Consider the following 22,169-nt stretch of genomic DNA (forward strand, 5'->3'; position numbering starts at 1 on the left):
TATTGGGGGGCTTGCTATCTGAGTTTGCCCATTGGCCCAAGTTGTGCTTGTTTGTCATTGGACCAGCACGTTTGCTTAAATATAGGCTTTAGTAGGGTTGCCAGCTTGCCACCGGTCGAAAGCTAGGCAGGAGTTGAGCTATGACATCACAGGGTTAGACAGTGATGTCATGGGGCGGAGATGTGACATCATGGGGGTGGGACTATGACACAGTGATCACAAATTGGTTGATCCCCACGTCAATCTGGAATAGTCTTGTTAATAGATCTTCTCCAGCAGAATCCTGCATTGTAATCTGTTTTTCCTATTGGGCTAGCCATATTCTTCATTTCCCAGGGTGCCACAGCCATGTGACCTGTGCTCTGATAAACTTCACTCACACTTTACTGCTGCGCTGCAAGTTGGAGTGATATCCCCCCCCCCTCACCCCCAGCAGCCGATCAGCAGAACAATGGGAAGGGAGCAAGATAGCAGCTCCCAGTAGGTATCAGAATAGCACTCAATAGTAAGAAATCCAAGTCCGGCTTGGGACTCCTCCAGTTACATGGGAGTAGGAGAAACAATAGGTTAGCTGAAAGCAGTTCTAATGTGTAGCGCTGGCTGAAAGCTCAGACTCAGGCACACTTTACTGCTGCGCTGCAAATTGGAGTGATATCCCCCCCACTCACCCCCAGCAGCCGATCAGCAGAACAATGGGAAGGGAGCAAGATAGCAGCTCCCAGTAGGTATCAGAATAGCACTCAATAGTAAGAAATCCAAGTCCGGCTTGGGACTCCTCCAGTTACATGGGAGTAGGAGAAACAATAGGTTAGCTGAAAGCAGTTCTAATGTGTAGCGCTGGCTGAAAGCTCAGACTCAGGCACACTTTACTGCTGCGCTGCAAATTGGAGTGATATCCCCCCCACTCACCCCCAGCAGCCGATCAGCAGAACAATGGGAAGGGAGCAAGATAGCAGCTCCCAGTAGGTATCAGAATAGCACTCAATAGTAAGAAATCCAAGTCCGGCTTGGGACTCCTCCAGTTACATGGGAGTAGGAGAAACAATAGGTTAGCTGAAAGCAGTTCTAATGTGTAGCGCTGGCTGAAAGCTCAGACTCAGGCACAACGCACTGAGATGGCGCCTACACCCCAGTATTAAATATAAAGTACACCATAAAAATCATGACGGTATCCCTTTAATAGAATATAATACAAAAGTACACACGTGCACATATCTACATTATCAACATGAGTCAAGAAAACACGTCTCTTCTCGTTTTCTCTCTTTATTTGCCTCAGATAGCTGTGGATTGTACAAAGGTAAGTTATAATCCCACCCCTCCCCCGCCCCTATCAACTGTCTGAAATTAAAAAAAAAAAATCGAATTCGTCATTCGTTGATTTTTTTTTTTAGCTGTAGGGGGTAAGAAAGAAAGCTACACAGATTCCACAGAAAGCTATATATATATATATATTTTGTTATAAATTGGCATTGCTAACAAGTTACCGGAATATTTCTCTTCGTTAATATTAATTAGCCATCATGGCGTCACTTGCATATCGACTCTGTACATCTGGCCCCTCCCATAGCGCTTTGTTGACAAACACTGCCTCCTATATTCATATGTATATATTATATATGTAATAAATATTTTTTTTTTTTTAAATCGTTTTATTCGTAGTATTTTTTTTATTTATTTTTTTTTTACAATAAAAGAATTTTTTTTTTCTCGTTCTTTAATAATAAATTCCCCCCCCCCCCCAACTACTTCAAATCGAAAAACGACATTCATCGAGTGAAACGGACAAATACGATTGAATACTTCTGGTTACAACGGACGTTATACATGATATTTTTTCTTCAGGAATACACTGAAAAGTTTAAACAATTATGGACGACTACTTTCTTATAGGATACGCGCTGGAAACCGTCGTGATTGGGAGATCGTAAGGGCGACCAGTCTGGCAGGAAGAAGACTTTGGATAGTCTCCGCCCCTTCCTGGGCAGTCTCCACCCTTCCTGGACAGTCCCTGCCCATTTCTGGACAGTCTCCACCCCTTCCTGGGCAGTCCCCGCCCCTTCCTGGACAGTCTCCACCCCTTCCTGCACAGTCTCCGCCCCTTCCTGAATCTAGAAAAAAATGACGGTGACTTCGACTCTTAAGATCACCAAACAGATTTAGGTTTCCATAGAACATTTCCTTCTTTAGTTACATAAACCCTACCGGCCATAGTGTCCTGTCTACTAAGACCCTATAGGCAAAGGCCATTGTCCGTAATAGGTTAGAACCAACAGTCACTGCCTTGTTATTGTTATTATTATATATTTTTTTTTATCAGAAAGCTTAAGTGCAGTTGAAATGTCTTCCTCAAGTGTCATCTCCCCATTGTCCTTCCAGGGCACGTGGGATTCCATTGAATTCCGCCATGTTTGCTCCTTGACAGGTTTGGATTTTGGCAGCCATTTCCCTAGTATTTTTTGTTTTTGTTTTTGTTTTCATTCCATTGGTCAGTTCATAGGTCATAAATGGCCCGGCTACAATTCGTCGGAGCGAATGACGTGGAAGAGGGTGACGTTGTAGAGAATTTGGTGTCCATTGTTCCAAGCGTACAAGGCCCTGTCCTTGGGGTTGTAGTCCAACATGGAGATGTGTGAGTAGAGGTTGTGGAAGGGAATGTCAATGTATTCATAGTTGGATGTGTTGGTTTGGTAAGCATAGTGCACTTTGGTGCCACCTGAATAACCATTGGTGACATAGAGAGTCCCACAAATCATGAAGGCCTCACCGGCACTCCTCTTGGGGTAGCCCGTGTTCCACGACTTGAGTATCTGCAAGGTGTTAGGGTCCAGCTTGCTAATGACTATGTTACCAGCGTTTTGATTGGTGGCGTAGACCACCCACAATCCATTCTCATCCACCATGAGGTCAATATCTGACTGTCCGCCCCAAGCGTAGTGGTAGACGTTGGTGTAGCCGGCCGAGTCCAAGCTACGGGTCTTCAGTATCGTCTCCGATTTCAAGTCGAACCTGATGATGATGTGGCTTTGGAATTTGTTGAAGTATATGGAACCGTTGTACACCACCTGCCCGGTGCCGGACCACGGATGTGGGAGACGGTGAGAGGTAAAGTTGTCGGTATTCATGAAGTCCTCCATGGATTTGTACTCCCGGACGAATCGGTTGTTGTGGTAGCCGTCCATATACCAAACCTGTTGGTTGGAAGACAATAACATAAATGCCTTGCCCCATGGGTTCAAATTACTGCCTAGTACCAATATAAATGAGTCTGGACTGAGCATTAGAACATTAATTACAGTGGGGGCTTTGAGTGCTAGATACTTCTACTAAGCCTACCCCATACTATGCATGGGTTATAATGGCTGATACATGGAATACTGACAAGTACCCTAAGCTCTTCGATGTTGCAGCTTTTACACTAAACCAATGCAAAGTTATCTGATACAGGGCAAACGGGGCTCTGAATATAGTAGAGGCTTTCCGTGCCTCAATGGGGCCAACATTGAGCAGTCAAAAAGAAGTAGTAGTAATAGGAGGCAGTCAAAACTGAAATCTAAATAGAGGACTTCTGTGCCTCATTGGGGCCAAACTTAGTAAAAAAAGTAGTAAGTAGTCAAAAAGTAGTAATAGTGGGAGGCAGTCAAGTAGTGGCCTTCGGTGCCTCACTGGGGCCAACCTTGAGCAGTCAAAAAGTAGTAGTAGAAGTAGTAGTATGAGTCAGTTAAAACTGAAGTCTAAATATAGTAGAGGACTTCTGTGCCTCACTGGGGTCAACCTTGAGCAGTCAAAAAGTAGTAGTAGTAGGCAGTCAAAACTGAAATCTGAATATATTAGAGGCCTTGCATGCCTCAATGGGGCCAACCTTGAGCAGTCAAAAAGTAGTAGTAGAAGTAACAGTAGTAGTAGTATGAGCCAGTTAAAACTGAAGTCTAAATATAGTAGAGGTCTTCCGTGCCTCACTGGGACCAACCTTGAGCAGTCAAAAAAAAAGTAATAATAGGAGGCAGTCAAAACTGAAGTTTAAATGAAATAGAGGCCTTCAGTGCCTCACTGAGGCTAACCTTGAGCAGTCAAAAAGTAGTAGTAGAAGTAGTAGTAGTATGAGTCAGTTAATACTGAAGTCTAAATATAGTAGAGGCTTTCTGTGCCTCACTGGGACCAAACTTAATCAGTGAAAAAGTAGTAATAGTAGGTGGCAGTCAAGTAGAGGCCTTCTGTGCCTCACTGGGGCCAACCTTCTACTACTACTAGTAGTAGAAGTAGTAGTAGTATGAGTCAGTTAATACTGAACTCTAAATATAGTAGAGGCCTTCTTTGCCTCACTGGAACCAACCTTGATCAGTCAAAAAGTAGTAATAGTGGGAGGCAGTCAAGTAGAGGCCTTCGGTGCCTCACTGGAACCAACCTTGAGCAGTCAAAAAGTAGTAGTAGAAGTAGTAGTAGTAGTAGTATGAGTTAGTTAAAACTGAAATCTGAATATAGAAGAGGCCATCCGTGCCTCACTGGGGCCAACCTTGTGCAGTCAAATTGTAGTAATAGTAGGAGGCAGTCAAAACTGAAGTCTAAATAAAATAGAGGCCTTCTGTGCCTCACAGGGGCCAACTTCGACCAGTCAAAAAGTAGTAGTAGTAGGAGGCAGTCAAAATATTAAAGTAGTTAGGTCTCTTCCTTGTTGGGCACCATACATGGAACAGTCAAGTCAACCAACTGTGCCTAGTCAAGTTACCTTAGCCACCAGGGAGTGGTCTGGCTGTGAGACTGGTATATGAATAGGAGAAGGGGCTGAACAGAGACAAAAGTAACAATAACAATAAAACTGTAGCCTCACAGAGCAATCGTTATTTGGTTGCCGGGGTCAGTGACCCCCATTTGAAAGAGTTGGAAGAAGGTAAATAGTTCAGAAACCATAACGAACAAATAACAAAGACCAATTGAAAAGTTGCTCAGAACTGACCATTCTGTAACATACTAAGCCCCAGTGCTTCCAAGACGTTCTACCCCCAAAAGGGGGTCCTACAGCGGTGAAAATAAATCCGCCCGGATACAAAAAACGTGTGGTTGTCTCTTGGCGCCTCCTACTTACCCTGTTGTCTCCTTCTGGAGCCTGTGGATCCGTCATCCAAGAGCCAAACCGGGACCCAGACGTCTTTATAGTGACAGGTTCGCTGATTCCCGTAAGCTTTCCGCAGGCTGTAAAGAGAGGGCGAGAGGGGTGAGAGAGGGCGCCCTATCGCCGCGCTATCAAGCAAGAACCAGGGCGATAAAGGGCCCCCGCTAGGCAGGTCCATAGATGAACCAGCAGGGGATATAGCATAGATTAGTAGGGTATTATGGTCCTAACAGATGGCGGAGGGAGCGCCGGACTACTTTTCCCGCGTTGCGCCTGGGGGGATAGGACCCAATGCATATACATGAGCCCCTCGTTAATGCAAAGAAGTCGCCTTCCATTTCATTATCTCTCTCTCCGGCCGGCGCCGCTCACTGGGAAAGTACAATCCGACGGCTGGTAATTAGTGCGCGGAACGGAATAATTGCTGAAATAATCACCCGTATAGATTAAATATTAAATTTCAACCTCTGGGTGTGGGGGCGGGGGGGGGGGGCGGGGGGCTGTGAAGCCAAATATAACCGCCGGCAATATGAATATCCCATTACGCACACGTTCTATATTTGCGCGGCTGGATTGATTGTAAGGGACGGCCGCACAAGGAAAATATTTGATTAATGAGATTTTTTTCTCCCCCCCCCCCCCATGTGTATTGCATCGGATTATGGAGAAGAATGGAAACCGTCTGCTTCCAATTCTGTGTCATTAAACCCCCCCTGTTACACTTGCAAGGATGTAGCATCGGTCCAGCCAAGACTCCAGCTCCCACAATGCCTTGCATCTGGGGTTGGCAGGTCTGGAAAGAAATGCAAGGCATTATGGGATATGGAGTGCTGCTACATTGTTATAGGGGGTAAATATATGGAGAGCACATACTGCCATACAGCCGACCCTGCAGGGGCCGGGCCAGGGGGGTTTGCTGTGTGGGGGGCTCAGGGGACAAGGGGTCTGGGCCAGGGGGGTTTGCTGTGTGGGGGGCTCAGGGGACAATGGGGCCGGGCCAAGGGGGTTTTCTGTGTGGGGGGCTCAGGGGACAATGGGGCCGGGCCAAGGGGGTTTTCTGTGTGGGGGGCTCAGGGGACAAGGGGTCTGGGCCAGGAAAGTTTGCTGTGTTGGGGCTCAGGGGACAATGGGGCCCGGACCAAGGGGGTTTTCTGTGTGGGGGGCTCAGGGGACAAGGGGTCTGGGCCAGGGGAGTTTGCTGTGTTGGGGCTCAGGGGACAAGGGGTCTGGGCCAGGGGGGTTTGCTGTGTGGGGGGCTCAGGGGACAATGGGGCCGGGCCAGGGGGGTTTGCTGTGTTGGCGGCTCAGGGGACAATGGGGCCTGGGCCAAGGGGGTTTGCTGTGTGGGGGGCTTGGGGACAATACGGCCTGGGCCAGGGGGGTTTGCTGTGTGGGGGCTCAGGGGACAATGGGGCCCGGACCAGGGGGGTTTGCTGTTTGGAGGGCTCAGGGGACAATGGGGCCTGGACTAAGGGGGTTTGCTGTTCGGGGGGCTTAGGGGACAATGGGGCCTGGACTAGGGGGGTTTGCTGTGTGGGGGGCTTGGGGACAATACGGCCTGGGCCAGGGGGGTTTGCTGTGTGGGGGCTCAGGGGACAATGGGGCCTGGACTAGGGGGGGTTGCTGTTTGGGGGCTCAGGGGACAATGGGGCCTGGACTAAGGGGGTTTGCTGTTCGGGGGGCTTAGGGGACAATGGGGCCTGGACTAGGGGGGTTTGTTGTGTGGGGGCTCAGGGGACAATGGGGCCTGGACTAGGGGGGTTTGCTGTGTGGGGGCTCAGGGGACAATGGGGCCTGGACTAGGGGGGTTTGCTGTGTGGGGGCTCAGGGGACAATGGGGCCCGGACCAGGGGGGTTTGCTGTGTGGGGGCTCAGGGGACAATGGGGCCTGGACTAGGGGGGTTTCCTTCTCTTAGACCCATCTGCCTTCAAATTTTCAACACCCACCGCTGCAAACTAACAAGTGGGTGGGTCAGCAGCCTAACTTGGTTGCGTCGGGCCCCCCTGCAAAAAAAGCTTCTGAGAGGGCCCAGTGCGACCAGTTCCCGCCCCAACTTAGCCACACCTCCCGGCCCCCACTGCACCGGTGTATTTAAATTAGAAGAGGGGCCGGGGTGGGGGAACTAAGGCACAGAAGACCCTGCGGTCCAGGCCCTCCCACGACTGTGGGGTCTGCTCTATATATAGTTATGCCACTGCGGTGGGCACACAGGCAGCCAACAGTGGTTGGGAGGGAGGGGCCAAAGCAAGTACCATAACAAATATCCATTGTTTAAACATACATTCTATTAGTAGGGATTTTTTTTTTTTACTATTTAGGTAAAGTTCCCCTTTAATTTAATAATTATTAGACAATAATCAGTAATGATCAGGTTATTACCGGACAATGTCAGCCGTCTCTGTGCCAGGGAGAGCGCAGCTGGCAGTGCCCATTAAACCTGCTAAACCCAATACCTGTCCGGCTCTGATTTATTTTGGATTCCAGGCAGCGCTCCTATCTGCCGCCCAGCTGCTGCGGGGGGGGACTGAAATGTCATCCTGGATATTTAATTAATAACTCAGTCCTGTGACCGAGGGGGGGGATCCATTTGCATAGCTTTCCTGCAGAGCGGCACCCGTGTAAATGCCAAAGTGCATCCTGGGAACCCTGGTACCCGCTGTAATTAAACCCAGCCTCAGCCGCCAATATAAATAGATAGGGGCTCCGGAATGTTTAACAACTACAGATCCCATCATCCTTTGCCAGCCAGTGTCTCAGCATCATTCCCGGGTCATTGTGATCTAGAGCCTCGGTTTCTAAAATTCCATTTATACGCTGGATTGTGGGGAAAGCCAAAAGGCAACTGAAGTGGCCAATATCGGCCAAACAATCGCATTATAACGACAAGTATAGGAGTAGGGTTCCCCTGTCTGCTGGATTTTTTTTTTGGCCGGGCAGGAAGCAGGCAGTGACGTCATAGGAAGAGGTGGGGCCATGATGTCACAGAGGTGGGGCCTCAACATCTCTGGGCGGGGCTATCTCAGAGTCCTAATTCAACCCCTTACAAGAACTGGGCTGTCCACATAGGTGGCAACCCCATATATGAGCCAGTGGGGTCCCCGATCTGATGGGAAAATCTTTGGCCAGATATCAGTCGGAAAAGCTCATCGGGGGTCCCCACCCACAGGCAGGTAAGTTGCCGAATTGGTCTAAAGGACTCAAATTTGTAGCCTAAATCTGCTTGTGTATGGCCAGGGGCGTGCCAAAGTGCTGGGAGGGGCCCGGCGGGCACTGCAAACGCTATACTCCCGCCTCTGTCCCCGCCCACTGGGGACAGCAGTTGACCCTGTAGTCCAGACCCCCCTGTCCCCCCGGGGGTCTGCTTCCTCTATAGTTAACTATAGTATAGTATATAGTAAAGTATAGTAAGTATAGTTACACCACTATTTAACTATAGTAACTATAGTATAGTATATAGTAAATTATAGTAAGTATAGTTACACCACTATTTAACTATAGTAACTACAGTATAGTATGTAGTATAGTTATTATAGTTACACCACTATTTAACTATAGTAACTATAGTATAGTATATAGTAAAGTATAGTAAGTATAGTTACACCACTATTTAACTATAGTAACTACAGTATAGTATGTAGTAGAGTATAGTTAGTATAGTTACACCACTATTTAACTATAGTAACTATAGTAACTATAGTATAGTATATAGTAAATTATAGTAAGTATAGTTACACCACTATTTAACTATAGTAACTATAGTATAGTATATAGTAAAGTATAGTAAGTATAGTTACACCACTATTTAACTATAGTAACTACAGTATAGTATGTAGTAGAGTATAGTTAGTATAGTTACACCACTATTTAACTATAGTAACTATAGTATAGTATATAGTAAATTATAGTAAGTATAGTTACACCACTATTTAACTATAGTAACTATAGTATAGTATATAGTAAAGTATAGTAAGTATAGTTACACCACTATTTAACTATAGTAACTACAGTATAGTATGTAGTAGAGTATAGTTAGTATAGTTACACCACTATTTAACTATAGTAACTATAGTAACTATAGTATAGTATATAGTAAATTATAGTAAGTATAGTTACACCACTATTTAACTATAGTAACTATAGTATAGTATATAGTAAATTATAGTAAGTATAGTTACACCACTATTTAACTATAGTAACTACAGTATAGTATATAGTAGAGTATAGTAAGTATAGTTACACCACTATTTAACTATAGGAACTACAGTATAGTATATAGTAAAGTATAGTAAGTATAGTTACACCACTATTTAACTATAGGAACTATAGTATAGTATGTAGTAGAGTATAGTAAGTATAGTTACACCACTATTTAACTATAGTAACTACAGTATAGTATATAGTAGAGTATAGTAAGTATAGTTACACCACTATTTAACTATAGTAACTACAGTATAGTATATAGTAAATTATAGTAAGTATAGTTACACCACTATTTAACTATAGTAACTATAGTATAGTATATAGTAAAGTATAGTAAGTATAGTTACACCACTATTTAACTATAGTAACTACAGTATAGTATGTAGTAGAGTATAGTTAGTATAGTTACACCACTATTTAACTATAGTAACTATAGTATAGTATATAGTAAATTATAGTAAGTATAGTTACACCACTATTTAACTATAGTAACTATAGTATAGTATATAGTAAAGTATAGTAAGTATAGTTACACCACTATTTAACTATAGTAACTACAGTATAGTATGTAGTAGAGTATAGTTAGTATAGTTACACCACTATTTAACTATAGTAACTACAGTATAGTATATAGTAAATTATAGTAAGTATAGTTACACCACTATTTAACTATAGGAACTACAGTATAGTATATAGTAGAGTATAGTAAGTATAGTTACACCACTATTTAACTATAGTAACTACAGTATAGTATATAGTAAATTATAGTAAGTATAGTTACACCACTATTTAACTATAGGAACTACAGTATAGTATATAGTAGAGTATAGTAAGTATAGTTACACCACTATTTAACTATAGTAACTACAGTATAGTATATAGTAAATTATAGTAAGTATAGTTACACCACTATTTAACTATAGGAACTATAGTATAGTATGTAGTAGAGTATAGTAAGTATAGTTACACCACTATTTAACTATAGTAACTATAGTATAGTATATAGTAAAGTATAGTAAGTATAGTTACACCACTATTTAACTATAGTAACTACAGTATAGTATGTAGTAGAGTATAGTTAGTATAGTTACACCACTATTTAACTATAGTAACTACAGTATAGTATATAGTAAATTATAGTAAGTATAGTTACACCACTATTTAACTATAGGAACTACAGTATAGTATATAGTAGAGTATAGTAAGTATAGTTACACCACTATTTAACTATAGTAACTACAGTATAGTATATAGTAAATTATAGTAAGTATAGTTACACCACTATTTAACTATAGGAACTACAGTATAGTATATAGTAGAGTATAGTAAGTATAGTTACACCACTATTTAACTATAGTAACTACAGTATAGTATATAGTAGAGTATAGTAAGTATAGTTACACCACTATTTAACTATAGTAACTACAGTATAGTATATAGTAAATTATAGTAAGTATAGTTACACCACTATTTAACTATAGGAACTATAGTATAGTATGTAGTAGAGTATAGTAAGTATAGTTACACCACTATTTAACTATAGTAACTATAGTATAGTATATAGTAAAGTATAGTAAGTATAGTTACACCACTATTTAACTATAGTAACTACAGTATAGTATGTAGTAGAGTATAGTTAGTATAGTTACACCACTATTTAACTATAGTAACTACAGTATAGTATATAGTAAATTATAGTAAGTATAGTTACACCACTATTTAACTATAGGAACTACAGTATAGTATATAGTAGAGTATAGTAAGTATAGTTACACCACTATTTAACTATAGTAACTACAGTATAGTATATAGTAAATTATAGTAAGTATAGTTACACCACTATTTAACTATAGGAACTACAGTATAGTATATAGTAGAGTATAGTAAGTATAGTTACACCACTATTTAACTATAGTAACTACAGTATAGTATATAGTAAATTATAGTAAGTATAGTTACACCACTATTTAACTATAGGAACTATAGTATAGTATGTAGTAGAGTATAGTAAGTATAGTTACACCACTATTTAACTATAGTAACTATAGTATAGTATATAGTAAATTATAGTAAGTATAGTTACACCACTATTTAACTTTTTAACACCACTATTTGCTTTTTAACTTGTTTATTAATGACCTGGAGGTGGGCATAGAGAGTACTGTTTCTATTTTTGCTGATGACACTAAATTGGGCAAAACTATAAGTTCCATGCAGGATGTGCCGCTTTGCAGAGCGATTTGACAAAATTAGATAACTGGGCAGCAAACTGGGAAATGAGGTTCAATGTTGATAAGTGCAAAGTTATGCCCTTTGGTAGAAATAATATAAACGCAAACTATCTACTGAATGGGAGTGTGTTGGGGGTTTCCTTAATGGAGAAGGATCTGGGGGTTTTTGTTGATAACAAGTTGTCTAATGCCAGGCAGTGTCATTCTGTGGCTACTAAAGCAAATAAAGTGCTGTCTTGTATAAAAAAGGGCATTGACTCAAGGGATGAGAACATCATTTTGCCCCTTTATAGGTCCCTGGTAAGGCCTCACCGTGAGTATGGGGGGCAGTAACAGTGAGTATGCAGTGCAGTTTTGGGCTCCAGTCCTTAAGAAGGATATTAATGAGCTGGAGAGAGTGCAGAGACTGCAACTAAACTGGTTAAGGGGATGGAAGAGTTAAACTATGAGGTGAGACTGTCGAGGTTGGGGTTGTTTTCTCTGGAAAAGAGGCGCTTGCGAGGGGACATGATTACTCTGTACAAGTACATTAGAGGGGATTATAGGCAGTTGGGGGATGTTCTTTTTTCCCATAAAAACAATCAGCGCACCAGAGGTCACCCCTATAGATTAGAGGAACAGAGCTTCCATTTGAAGCAGCGTAGGGGGTTCCTCACGGTGAGGGCAGTGAGGGGGTTGGGGAATGCCCTGCCGGGGGATGTTGGGTAGGGGGTTCCTCACGGTGAGGGCAGTGAGGGGGTTGGGGAATGCCCTGCCGGGGGATGTTGGGTAGGGGGTTCCTCACGGTGAGGGCAGTGAGGGGGTTGGGGAATGCCCTGCCGGGGGATGTTGGGTAGGGGGTTCCTCACGGTGAGGGCAGTGAGGTTGGGGAATGCCCTGCCGGGGGATGTTGGGTAGGGGGTTCCTCATGGTGAGGGCAGTGAGGGGGTTGGGGAATGTCCTGCCGGGGGATGTTGGGTAGGGGGTTCCTCACGGTGAGGGCAGTGAGGGGGTTGGGGAATGCCCTGCCGGGGGATGTTGGGTAGGGGGTTCCTCACGGTGAGGGCAGTGAGGGGGTTGGGGAATGCCCTGCCGGGGGATGTTGGGTAGGGGGTTCCTCACGGTGAGTGCAGTGAGGGGGTTGGGGAATGCCCTGCCGGGGGATGTTGGGTAGGGGGTTCCTCACGGTGAGGGCAGTGAGGGGGTTGGGGAATGCCCTGCCGGGGGATGTTGGGTAGGGGGTTCCTCACGGTGAGGGCAGTGAGGGGGTTGGGGAATGCCCTGCCGGGGGATGTTGGGTAGGGGGTTCCTCACAGTGAGGGCAGTGAGGTTGGGGAATGCCCTTCCTAGTGATGGGGTAATGGCAGATTCTGTTAATGCCTATAAGAGGGGCCTGGATGAGTTCTTGATCAATCAGAATATCCAAGGCTATTGTGATACTAATATCTACAGTTAGTACTAGTGGTTGTATATATAGTTTATGTATGTGAGTGTATAGATTGGTGGGTGTGGGTTAGGTGTGCTGGGTTTACTTGGATGGGTTGAACTTGATGGACACTGGTCTTTTTTCAACCCTATGTAACTATGTAACTATGTAACTATAGTAACTACAGTATAGTATGTAGTAGAGTATAGTAAGTATAGTTACACCACTATTTAACTATAGTAACTATAGTATAGTATATAGTAAATTATAGTAAGTATAGTTACACCACTATTTAACTATAGTAACTATAGTATAGTATGTAGTAGAGTATAGTTAGTATAGTTACACCACTATTTAACTATAGTAACTATAGTATAGTATATAGTAAATTATAGTAAGTATAGTTACACCACTATTTAACTATAGTAACTATAGTATAGTATGTAGTAGAGTATAGTAAGTATAGTTACACCACTATTTAACTATAGTAACTACAGTATCGTATATAGTAAAGTATAGTAAGTATAGTTACACCACTATTTAACTATAGTAACTACAGTATAGTATGTAGTAGAGTATAGTAAGTATATTTACACCACTATTTAACTATAGTAACTATAGTATAGTATATAGTAATGTATAGTAAGTATAGTTACACCACTATTTAACTATAGTAACTACAGTATAGTATGTAGTAGAGTATAGTAAGTTACACCACTATTTAACTATAGTAACTACAATATAGTGTATAGTAAAGTATAGTAAGTATAGTTACACCACTATTTAACTATAGTAACTATAGTATAGTATATAGTAAATTATAGTAAGTATAGTTACACCACTATTTAACTATAGTAACTATAGTATAGTATATAGTACAGTAAGTATAGTTACACCACTATTTAACTATAGTAACTATAGTATAGTATATAGTAAATTATAGTAAGTATAGTTACACCACTATTTAACTATAGTAACTACAGTATAGTATATAGTACAGTAAGTATAGTTACACCACTATTTAACTATAGTAACTACATTATAGTATATAGTAAAGTATAGTAAGTATAGTTACACCACTATTTAACTATAGTAACTACATTATAGTATATAGTAAAGTATAGTAAGTATAGTTACACCGCTCTATAGTTTGCCGTTGCAACAAGCGGTGACGCTCTGTATTCACAAGCGGTGGGGCTCTGTATTCACTTGCACCAAAGGGCAAAGGTGCAATGGCCCCAGTTGCTCCACGCAGAGCGCCCAACAACATATAGAACCTACTATAACTCCCAGCATGCACTTGCACCTTTATACATGAAATCCCAATAAAGCCCTGTGTTCCCAGCTACGCCCGCGCCATACAAATGCGACGTGGGTTGTGTAATTGTATTTTCCGAAATGAGCTACACAAATACGCACCCCCGGCTGCCATAATCCATCTTCGCGGAATAAGACTAAGCACCGGCGTTCCCTGCTCAGGGAGCACTACCTCGGGGTAGGGAGAAAGCTCGTTGTGTCGGGGCAACCTAACACGGATCCCATAATGTGCATTGGGACTGATTAAATCCTTCCCGCGTGCGTTATGCCTGTGTGAACTGAATGGCAATGAAGCCATAACTAAGGCAACCGACGGCGGTGGCCTTTAAAGGTGATACGGGAAGGAAGGCCGTCATCCGTGGTTAATAATGCCATCGTGGTGTCTGCAACATGCCGTCTATAAAACTAGTAGCCCTATTAAACCTACAGGTGTTTGTTATAGGGGATCAGGGTCGGACTGGGCCTCCGGAGCATAGGGATAAAACCCAGTGGGCCCCCGGCCCTGACCCGATCCCTCCCCTGATGCACCGAATCCTGGACTCAGTTCGGGATTCGGGCCAAATCCAGGCTTTTTTTTTAAGGATTCAGCTTCGGCCGAGCCGAATCCGAGTCATAGCATGAGCCAATTAGAATTCGGAAAGGGTTAAATGGTCAGGGGGAATTTTTTTTAACCCCTTCCAATCCAAAAGAGTGGGTTGGGTGCATCCCTACACTGAAGGTAAGTTTAAATTATGCACGCTCGGGGTACGGGATTGGACGGGTCTTGGGGGGGGGGGTGCAGGGGCCCCTGAGGCAGCAGCCCCACCCAGTCCGACCCTGTAGGGGATACATGTTCCCACCTAAAGACAGCTCCGACTGTTAGAGGACAAACAGTGCCAATGGGTAAGAGACAATTGACCAACCCAAAAGGGTCGATCCTGAGGAAGAGCTCAGTGAGTCTTCCTATAAATATATGTACAAGGGATGCACCAAATCTGCTATTTTGGGATTTGCCCGAACCCCACGTGCGTTGGAAAATGTCCAACTTCCATGTTCACGTGACCAAAAGTCATGTGGTTTTAAGAATTTGGATTTGGTTTGGCCACTTGGAATTCATCTGAATCCTTCAGGGTGGGTTCAGAGGTTCGGCCCAACCCAAAAGAGAGGGTTGGGTGCATCCCTACACTGAAGATAAGTTTAAATTATGCACACTTGGGGTAGGGGATTGGACGGGTCTTGGGGGGTGCAGGGGCCCCTGAGGCAGCAGCCCCACCCAGTCCGACCCTGTAGGGGATACATGTTCCCACCTAAAGACAGTTCTGACTGTTAGAAGACAAACAGTACCAATGGGTAAGGGGCAATTGACCAACCCAAAGGGGTCGATCCTGAGGAAGAGCTCAGTGAGTGCATGTATGTTACTATATATATGTACAAGAGATGCGCCAAATCCTCTATTTTGGGATTTGGCCGAACCCCACGCACGTTGGATAATGTCCAACTTCCATGTTCATGTGACCAAAAGTCACATGGTTTTAAGAATTTGGATTTTGGTTTGGCCACTTGGAATTCGGCCGAATCCTTCAGGGTGGGTTGGATGCATCCCTACACTGAAGGTAAATTTAAATTATGCACACTCGGGGTAGGGGATTGGACGGGTCTTGGGGGGTGCAGCCCCACCCAGTCCGACCCTGTAGGGGATACATGTTCCCACCTAAAGACAGTTCTGACTGTTAGAGGACAAACAGTGCCAATGGGTAAGGGGCAATTGACCAACCCAAAGGGGTCGATCCTGAGGAAGAGCTCAGTGAGTGCACGTGTGTTCCTATATATGTACAAGGAATGCGCCAAATCCTCTATTTTGGGATTTGGCCGAACCCCACGCAGGTTGGAAAATGTCCAACTTCCATGTTCACGTGACCAAAAGTCATGTGGTTTAAGAATTTGGAATTGGTTTGGCCACTTGGAACTTGGCCAAATCCGAATCCTGCTGAAAACGACTGGCCGAAATCTCCCCGAACCGAATCCTGGATTCGGCACATCCCATGTGAGAGCAGCCAAGTCCCAGCATTCACTGCCAGACACTCCTTCCAATGCATCATTTACTATCCAAAGTGAATTTCCATTGCTCTATGATTTCTGGTTGTGGAATTGTGGAATTTTCCGTGCTCACATCACAAACAGGCTGTTCTTCTGTCGCCTTTGATTGAAATTCACTTTTTATTGTAATAAGACCTTAGGAACGTGGGAACCGAGGCGTCTGTTTTTCATTTGTCACATTTATGCGCCATATGGAACCTCAACTAAGAGTTGTGCTCACTCACTGGAGCATCTTTGGAACAGATTGTGTTTCTTTTGCTTCGCTCTTTGCTTTTCTTTGCCTTGATTTATACATTAGTGAGACCAATGGATTCAGCCAACATTCTAATCTGGCTTTGGACAGGAGGGAGGAACCTGCCAACCAATGGGAACTCTTTGGAGTAAGGTCTCAAAGCTACCATGTCTTCTGGAGGTCCTCCTGGAGAATCTTTCTAAATCCTTCAACCGCTTACTGATCTACTGCTGATCTGAGGGTTTTGCCAAAACCCTTTGACGTAGGTTGTAGAAAATATTCTCTATTCTAAAGGGCAAGTGTAATGCCTGATAAGTAATGATACTACTGTGCCAGTAGCTCCTGGATAAAGGGGCAGCAGCTGAAACCTACTCTAGGTCCCAAATGTCATATGTTCAGTCTACCTGCTCATTCTATACCTGCATCTGTTCTACTAAAGTATCCTAATTAAACTAAAATATACACTTGTATGTCTTTTACAGACCTTGAAACCCTTACACCTAGCTACATTTCAAAGCTAGTCTTCCAATGGCCAACAATGATGGAAGCCATAATGCAGGACAATGACCCAACTCTTGGTAAAGATGCTCTGATGTTCATAGATACATCTAAGTTCAAATCAGTCAAGACCTTCTCTTCTCCAACAGCCATTGGGATGCTTATATCTGTTGTTATACCCTACTACTGATGTATCTAGTATATTTTCATTCATCCAGGTCATGGTATATTTAGTATAACTAAATCTAAAGCAACTGAACTTGCTAAGTAATCATTGAAGACGTTTCACTACTCATCCGAGCAGCTTCTTCAGTTCAACTGACTGGTATGGGAAGTCCTCAGCATATTCTTCCACTAATCCAATCACAATGGCCATACCAGTCAGTTGAACTGAAGAAGCTGCTCAGATGAGTAGTGAAACGTCTTCAATGATGACTTAGCGAGTCCAGTTGCTTTAGATTTAGTTATACTAGATATTCAAAGCCTCAGTTGTCCCATAAACCCCTCTGGAAGGCAAAGAAAACATTTACATCAGCAATATCAACCATCTAGCAAAAAGCCAAACCAATGTCAACTCTTTAGAACATCTCCCATCCCACGGGCAACCACTCCCATCTAATGAAGAGGACAAGTCAATGAAATTTCTCCAAGTCCAGTTGCTTTAGATTTATTTATACTAGATATACCATGACCTGGATGAATGAAAATCTTCATAGTACTACTACTGATGGGCATGCCGTGCCCTGCTGAGGGATGTCTTCTCCATCACCAAGAGGTTCTCCATCTATCAGCAAAGCCCTGCCTCACCTAAGAGCCTACATTATGGAGCCCTCCATCCAATTCCAGCTCTTCTAGACCTCTTCCAAAGCAACTACTCCCATCAATTCCTTTGGTAATTGATTCAACCATGTCCATTATTCCTCTTTGCTCCAATTAGGCCATCAGCTACTCCTCCGGCTTTCCGGTCAATCTGCAGGCAAAGAGTTCCTGCTCCAATTTGTTCCCCGCAGACATTTCAGCTTAAGCTTAATATAATTATCATCCACATAAATCATTAATATTTGATGTTTGGTGCATTAAGCAGTGATTATCTCATTATGGAACGACTCTCTGAGCCATATCCTGCCCCAAAAATAGCACAAGTAGAGATTGTGTATCAATCAGAAATAGTATCTTGCTGTGCATATGATTGCCTAGTAATGTGTTCCTTCATTGCCTCTGTTAAGTAATGGCATTTCTTTGTGCCCTTTTGTACCCAGAGTATTGTTTCCACCCAGCAAGTCTAATGCACTGATCTGCTAGAGTTGCTGTCCTAGAGACTTTTATCTGCTGAATGGGTATTTGCATCTTTTTTTTTCACTTTGGCAAACAGCTTGTTTTTTTTTTAATAAAGGTGACCCGAGTAGGTGGTCACCGTCAGCAGGAATTGCCATTTAATCATTTTATCGGGAGCAAAGCGCTCGCAACGGCGCACAGCTAAATGCAAAGGTCACATTTCCGAACAGAGGGGGGGTATAAATGAGACTCAGCATTATGGGGGGAAGACGGAATTGATATTCTGGGCCCAAGATTGCATCAGGGATGTGTCCGTGACCAAGTATTCTGTATATGTAATCAGGTTAGAATCTGCTAGACAAGTAATTTGATTGTTAGGCTATTTTGCTGAAGTATCACCACCCTTTCACTAGGAGGGACGTTGTTCTTGGCCAGATGGCCTCTATATCTGTAGCTGTATAGGTCCGAGGGAGCTGTGTGTCTCGGCAGGGATAGTCACATAGATACGTAGATATATAAATAAGGGTTGGAGTGCATTATGATATGTAGGGCTGAAGATCACAGTTGGCAAGCTGTCTATGCTACTGTCACTATCTTCTTATTCCGTGTGTTCTCGAGAGTAATGAGTAGGGGCTGGGGGGGCCACACACACAGTGCTTCTGTGCTACTTGCAAGTCCTGCTGCCTTCTATTGCCTCGTCTGTTTGAGAATGCAGACAGCATTGCAAGGCTCTCTCCAATCCCCCCGTATGATTAGGAATTCTTGTTTCTAGTCACAATAGATAGTGCTGGGGTTGGTAGCCTCATTCAGGTGCATCTCTGTTTCAGCACCGTTTGCTATAATGAACACGTTGGAATTATAAATGGGGCAAATGAGCTGTCCATTCAGCACCACCATATTTGCACTTGAAATCAAAGCAATTATATATGGAGCTGTCCATTCAGAACCACAGTTACAACTGGTATTTGAGAGCAAATTCTATGTGGTGCGGTCCATTCAGCACCATAGTATTTCTGCTTGAAATCAAAGCCATTATATATTGAGCTGTCCATTCAGAACCACAGTTACAACTGGTATTTGAGAGCACATTCTATGTGGGGTGGTCCGTTCAGCACCATTTTCTACAAGTGACCTATCAGTGAAGAATGTGGGCTTTATAATAGGGCCAAATGAGCTGTCCATTCAGCACCACAGTATTTGTGCTTGAAATGAAAGCCATTATATATGGAGCTGTCCATTCAGAACCACAGTAACAACTGGTATTTGAGAGCACATTCTATGTGGGGCGGTCCATTCAGCACCGGTTGCTACAAGTGACCTATCAGTGAAGAATGTGGGCTTTATAATAGGGCCAAATGAGCTGTCCATTCAGCGCCAAAGTTACAACTGGTATTTGAGAGCAAATTCTATGTGGAACAATCCATTCATGACCACAGTATTAGTGCTTGAAAACAGACCAAAGGGATTCTGGGAACAAATTCTTTAAATCTCCCAAGAAAATACCATTTACATGGGTTTATCCTATAGGCTAAAGCTCATCCCACTGGGTTTTTGAAGCAAAAGCCAAGATAATAGCTGAACAGTCTTAAGTAATTTGTTCCCAGAATCCCTTTGGTCTATTTGCATACGTATGAGGCGGTCTCCTCAACCCTTTTGACTTGTTCGTGAATCCCCACTCCTGGCTCTCCCTAAGCTGATCAGAAAACCCTGCACTACACCAATAAGCGTGAAACTGGTCTGTAGTTGGGAATCTGATCAGCTATTATCCTGGTTTTTGCTTCAAAAACCCAGTGGGATGAGCTTTAGCCTATAGGATAAACCCATGTAAATGGGATTTTTTTAGGAGCCTTAAGGAATTTGTTCCCAGAATCCCTTTGGTCTATTTGCATACGTATGAGGTGGTCTCCTCAATCCTTTGGCTTGTGCTTGAAAACAAAGACATTAATATGGAGCTGTCCATTCAGAACCACAGTTATAACTGGTATTTGAGAGAATATTCTACGTGGGGTGGTCTATTCAGCACCAGTTGCTACAAGTGACCTATCAGTGAAGAATGTGGGCTTTATAATAGGGCTGAAGGAGCTGTCTATTCAGAACCACAGTTACAACTGGTAATTGGGTTTAAGAATACAGCCATGATCTGTGGAGCTTTGTGTTTAGAACCTTTTGTTACAACTAAGCTTTGGTGGAGAATGCAGGCTTTATAACCAAGGCTGACGGCTTTGTGTTCAGCACAGTGTTACAAGGCTTTATAATAGGGCTGAAGAAGCTGTTCATTCAGCACCATAATTATATTTGTGTCAAACACAGCCATCCTCTGTAGAGCTGTCCAATCAGCGCCTTTGTTACAACTAATATGTGGTGGAGAACGCTAAAAGAGCTGTCCATTCAGCATCCCAGTTATATCTGGTACTTGTTAGGGATGCACAGAATCCACTATTTTACGATCTGGCCATACCCCTAATCCTTTGCAAAAGATTTAGCTCAATGCTGAACTGAATTAAGGATTTGCTTTGGCCAGAAGCATGGATTCGGGCAAATCCTGAACTGAATCCTGGATTCGGTGCATCCCTAGTACTTACACACAAGTGGTGGAGAATGCAGGTTTTATAACTAAGGCCAAATGAGCTGCCCATTCAGCACTACAGTTATATCTATTAATTTTGTTTAAGAACACAGCCATCCTCTGTGGAGTTGTCCAATCAACACCTTTGCTGCAACTAACCTATGCAGGCCTTATAACGAAGGCTGATAAAGCTGTCCAATCAGCACCATAGTTATATCTGATAATTGTGTTTAAGGACATGGTCTTCCTCTATGGAGCTGTCCCTTCAGCAACATGTATTACAAGTAACCTGGAGCTGTCTATAGAACTGTCTAATCAGCACCTTTTGTCACAACTAATGTGGTGGAGAATGCAGGCTTCAGCAACATGTATTACAAGTAACCTGTGGTGGAGAATGCAAGCTTTATAACCAAGACCGAAGGAGCTGTCCTTTCAAAACCACAATTATATCTGGTACCTGTGTTTAAGAACACAGTCATTCTCTATAGAGCTGTCTAATCAGCACCTTTTGTCACAACTAACGTGGTGGAGAATGCAGGCTTTATGTCTAAGGCCGAATGAGCTGTCCATTTAGCACCACAGTTATATCTGGTAATTGTGTTTAAGACCACAGCCTTCTTATATACAGCTGTCCAATCAGAACCTCTGTTACAACTAATATATGGCAGAGAACGCTGAAGGAGCTAACCATTCAGCGCCACATTTATATCTGTTAATTGTGTTTAATTACACAGCCTTCCTCTATGGAGCTGTCCAATCAGCACCTCTCTTACAACTAATATGTGGTAGAGAACACTGAAGGAGCTGTCCATCCAACACCACATTTATATCTGGAAATTGTGTTTAAGAACTAGGGAGGCACTGAACCCACTTTTTTGGGTTCGGCCGAACCCCAAACCCACCCGGACGGATTCGGTTCGACCCGAATACCGAACCAAATCCATGATTTGGTGCATCCCTATAAAGAACTCAGCCTTCCTCTATGGAGCTGCCTAATCAGTGCCTTTGTCACAAGTGGTGGAGAATGCAGTTTTTTCGACTAAGGCCGAATGAGATGTCCATTCAGCACCACAGTTATATCTGTTTTGTTTAAAAACACAGCCCTCCTCTATGGAGCTGTCTAAGCAGCGCCTTTGTCACAAGTGGTGGAGAATGCAGCTATGGAGCTGTCAAATCAGCACCTCTGTTACAACTTATATGTGGTGGAGAATACTGAAGAAGTTTTCCATTCAGTACCACATTTATATCTGGTAATTGT

The 22,169-nt window shown here is 43.2% G+C and overlaps 1 protein-coding gene across 2 annotated transcripts in view; it reads right to left on the reverse strand.

The window, feature by feature from the left end:
* Positions 1-1,157: 1,157 nt before the first annotated feature.
* The window catches only part of olfm1 (olfactomedin 1), a 69,182-nt gene continuing 48,170 nt past the window's right edge, over positions 1,158-22,169 (reverse strand). The window contains exons 5-6 of one of the 2 annotated variants that reach the window (XM_031906823.1): positions 5,084-5,190; positions 1,158-3,191 (exon numbers count right to left, since the gene is read on the reverse strand). In XM_031906823.1, the coding sequence (XP_031762683.1) occupies positions 2,517-3,191; positions 5,084-5,190 (782 nt within the window). In that variant the 3' untranslated portion in view covers positions 1,158-2,516. 2 annotated transcript variants of the gene reach the window in all.

The sequence above is a fragment of the Xenopus tropicalis genome, chromosome 8, assembly GCF_000004195.4.
Source record: "Xenopus tropicalis strain Nigerian chromosome 8, UCB_Xtro_10.0, whole genome shotgun sequence".
NCBI classification, from domain to species: Eukaryota; Metazoa; Chordata; class Amphibia; order Anura; family Pipidae; genus Xenopus; species Xenopus tropicalis.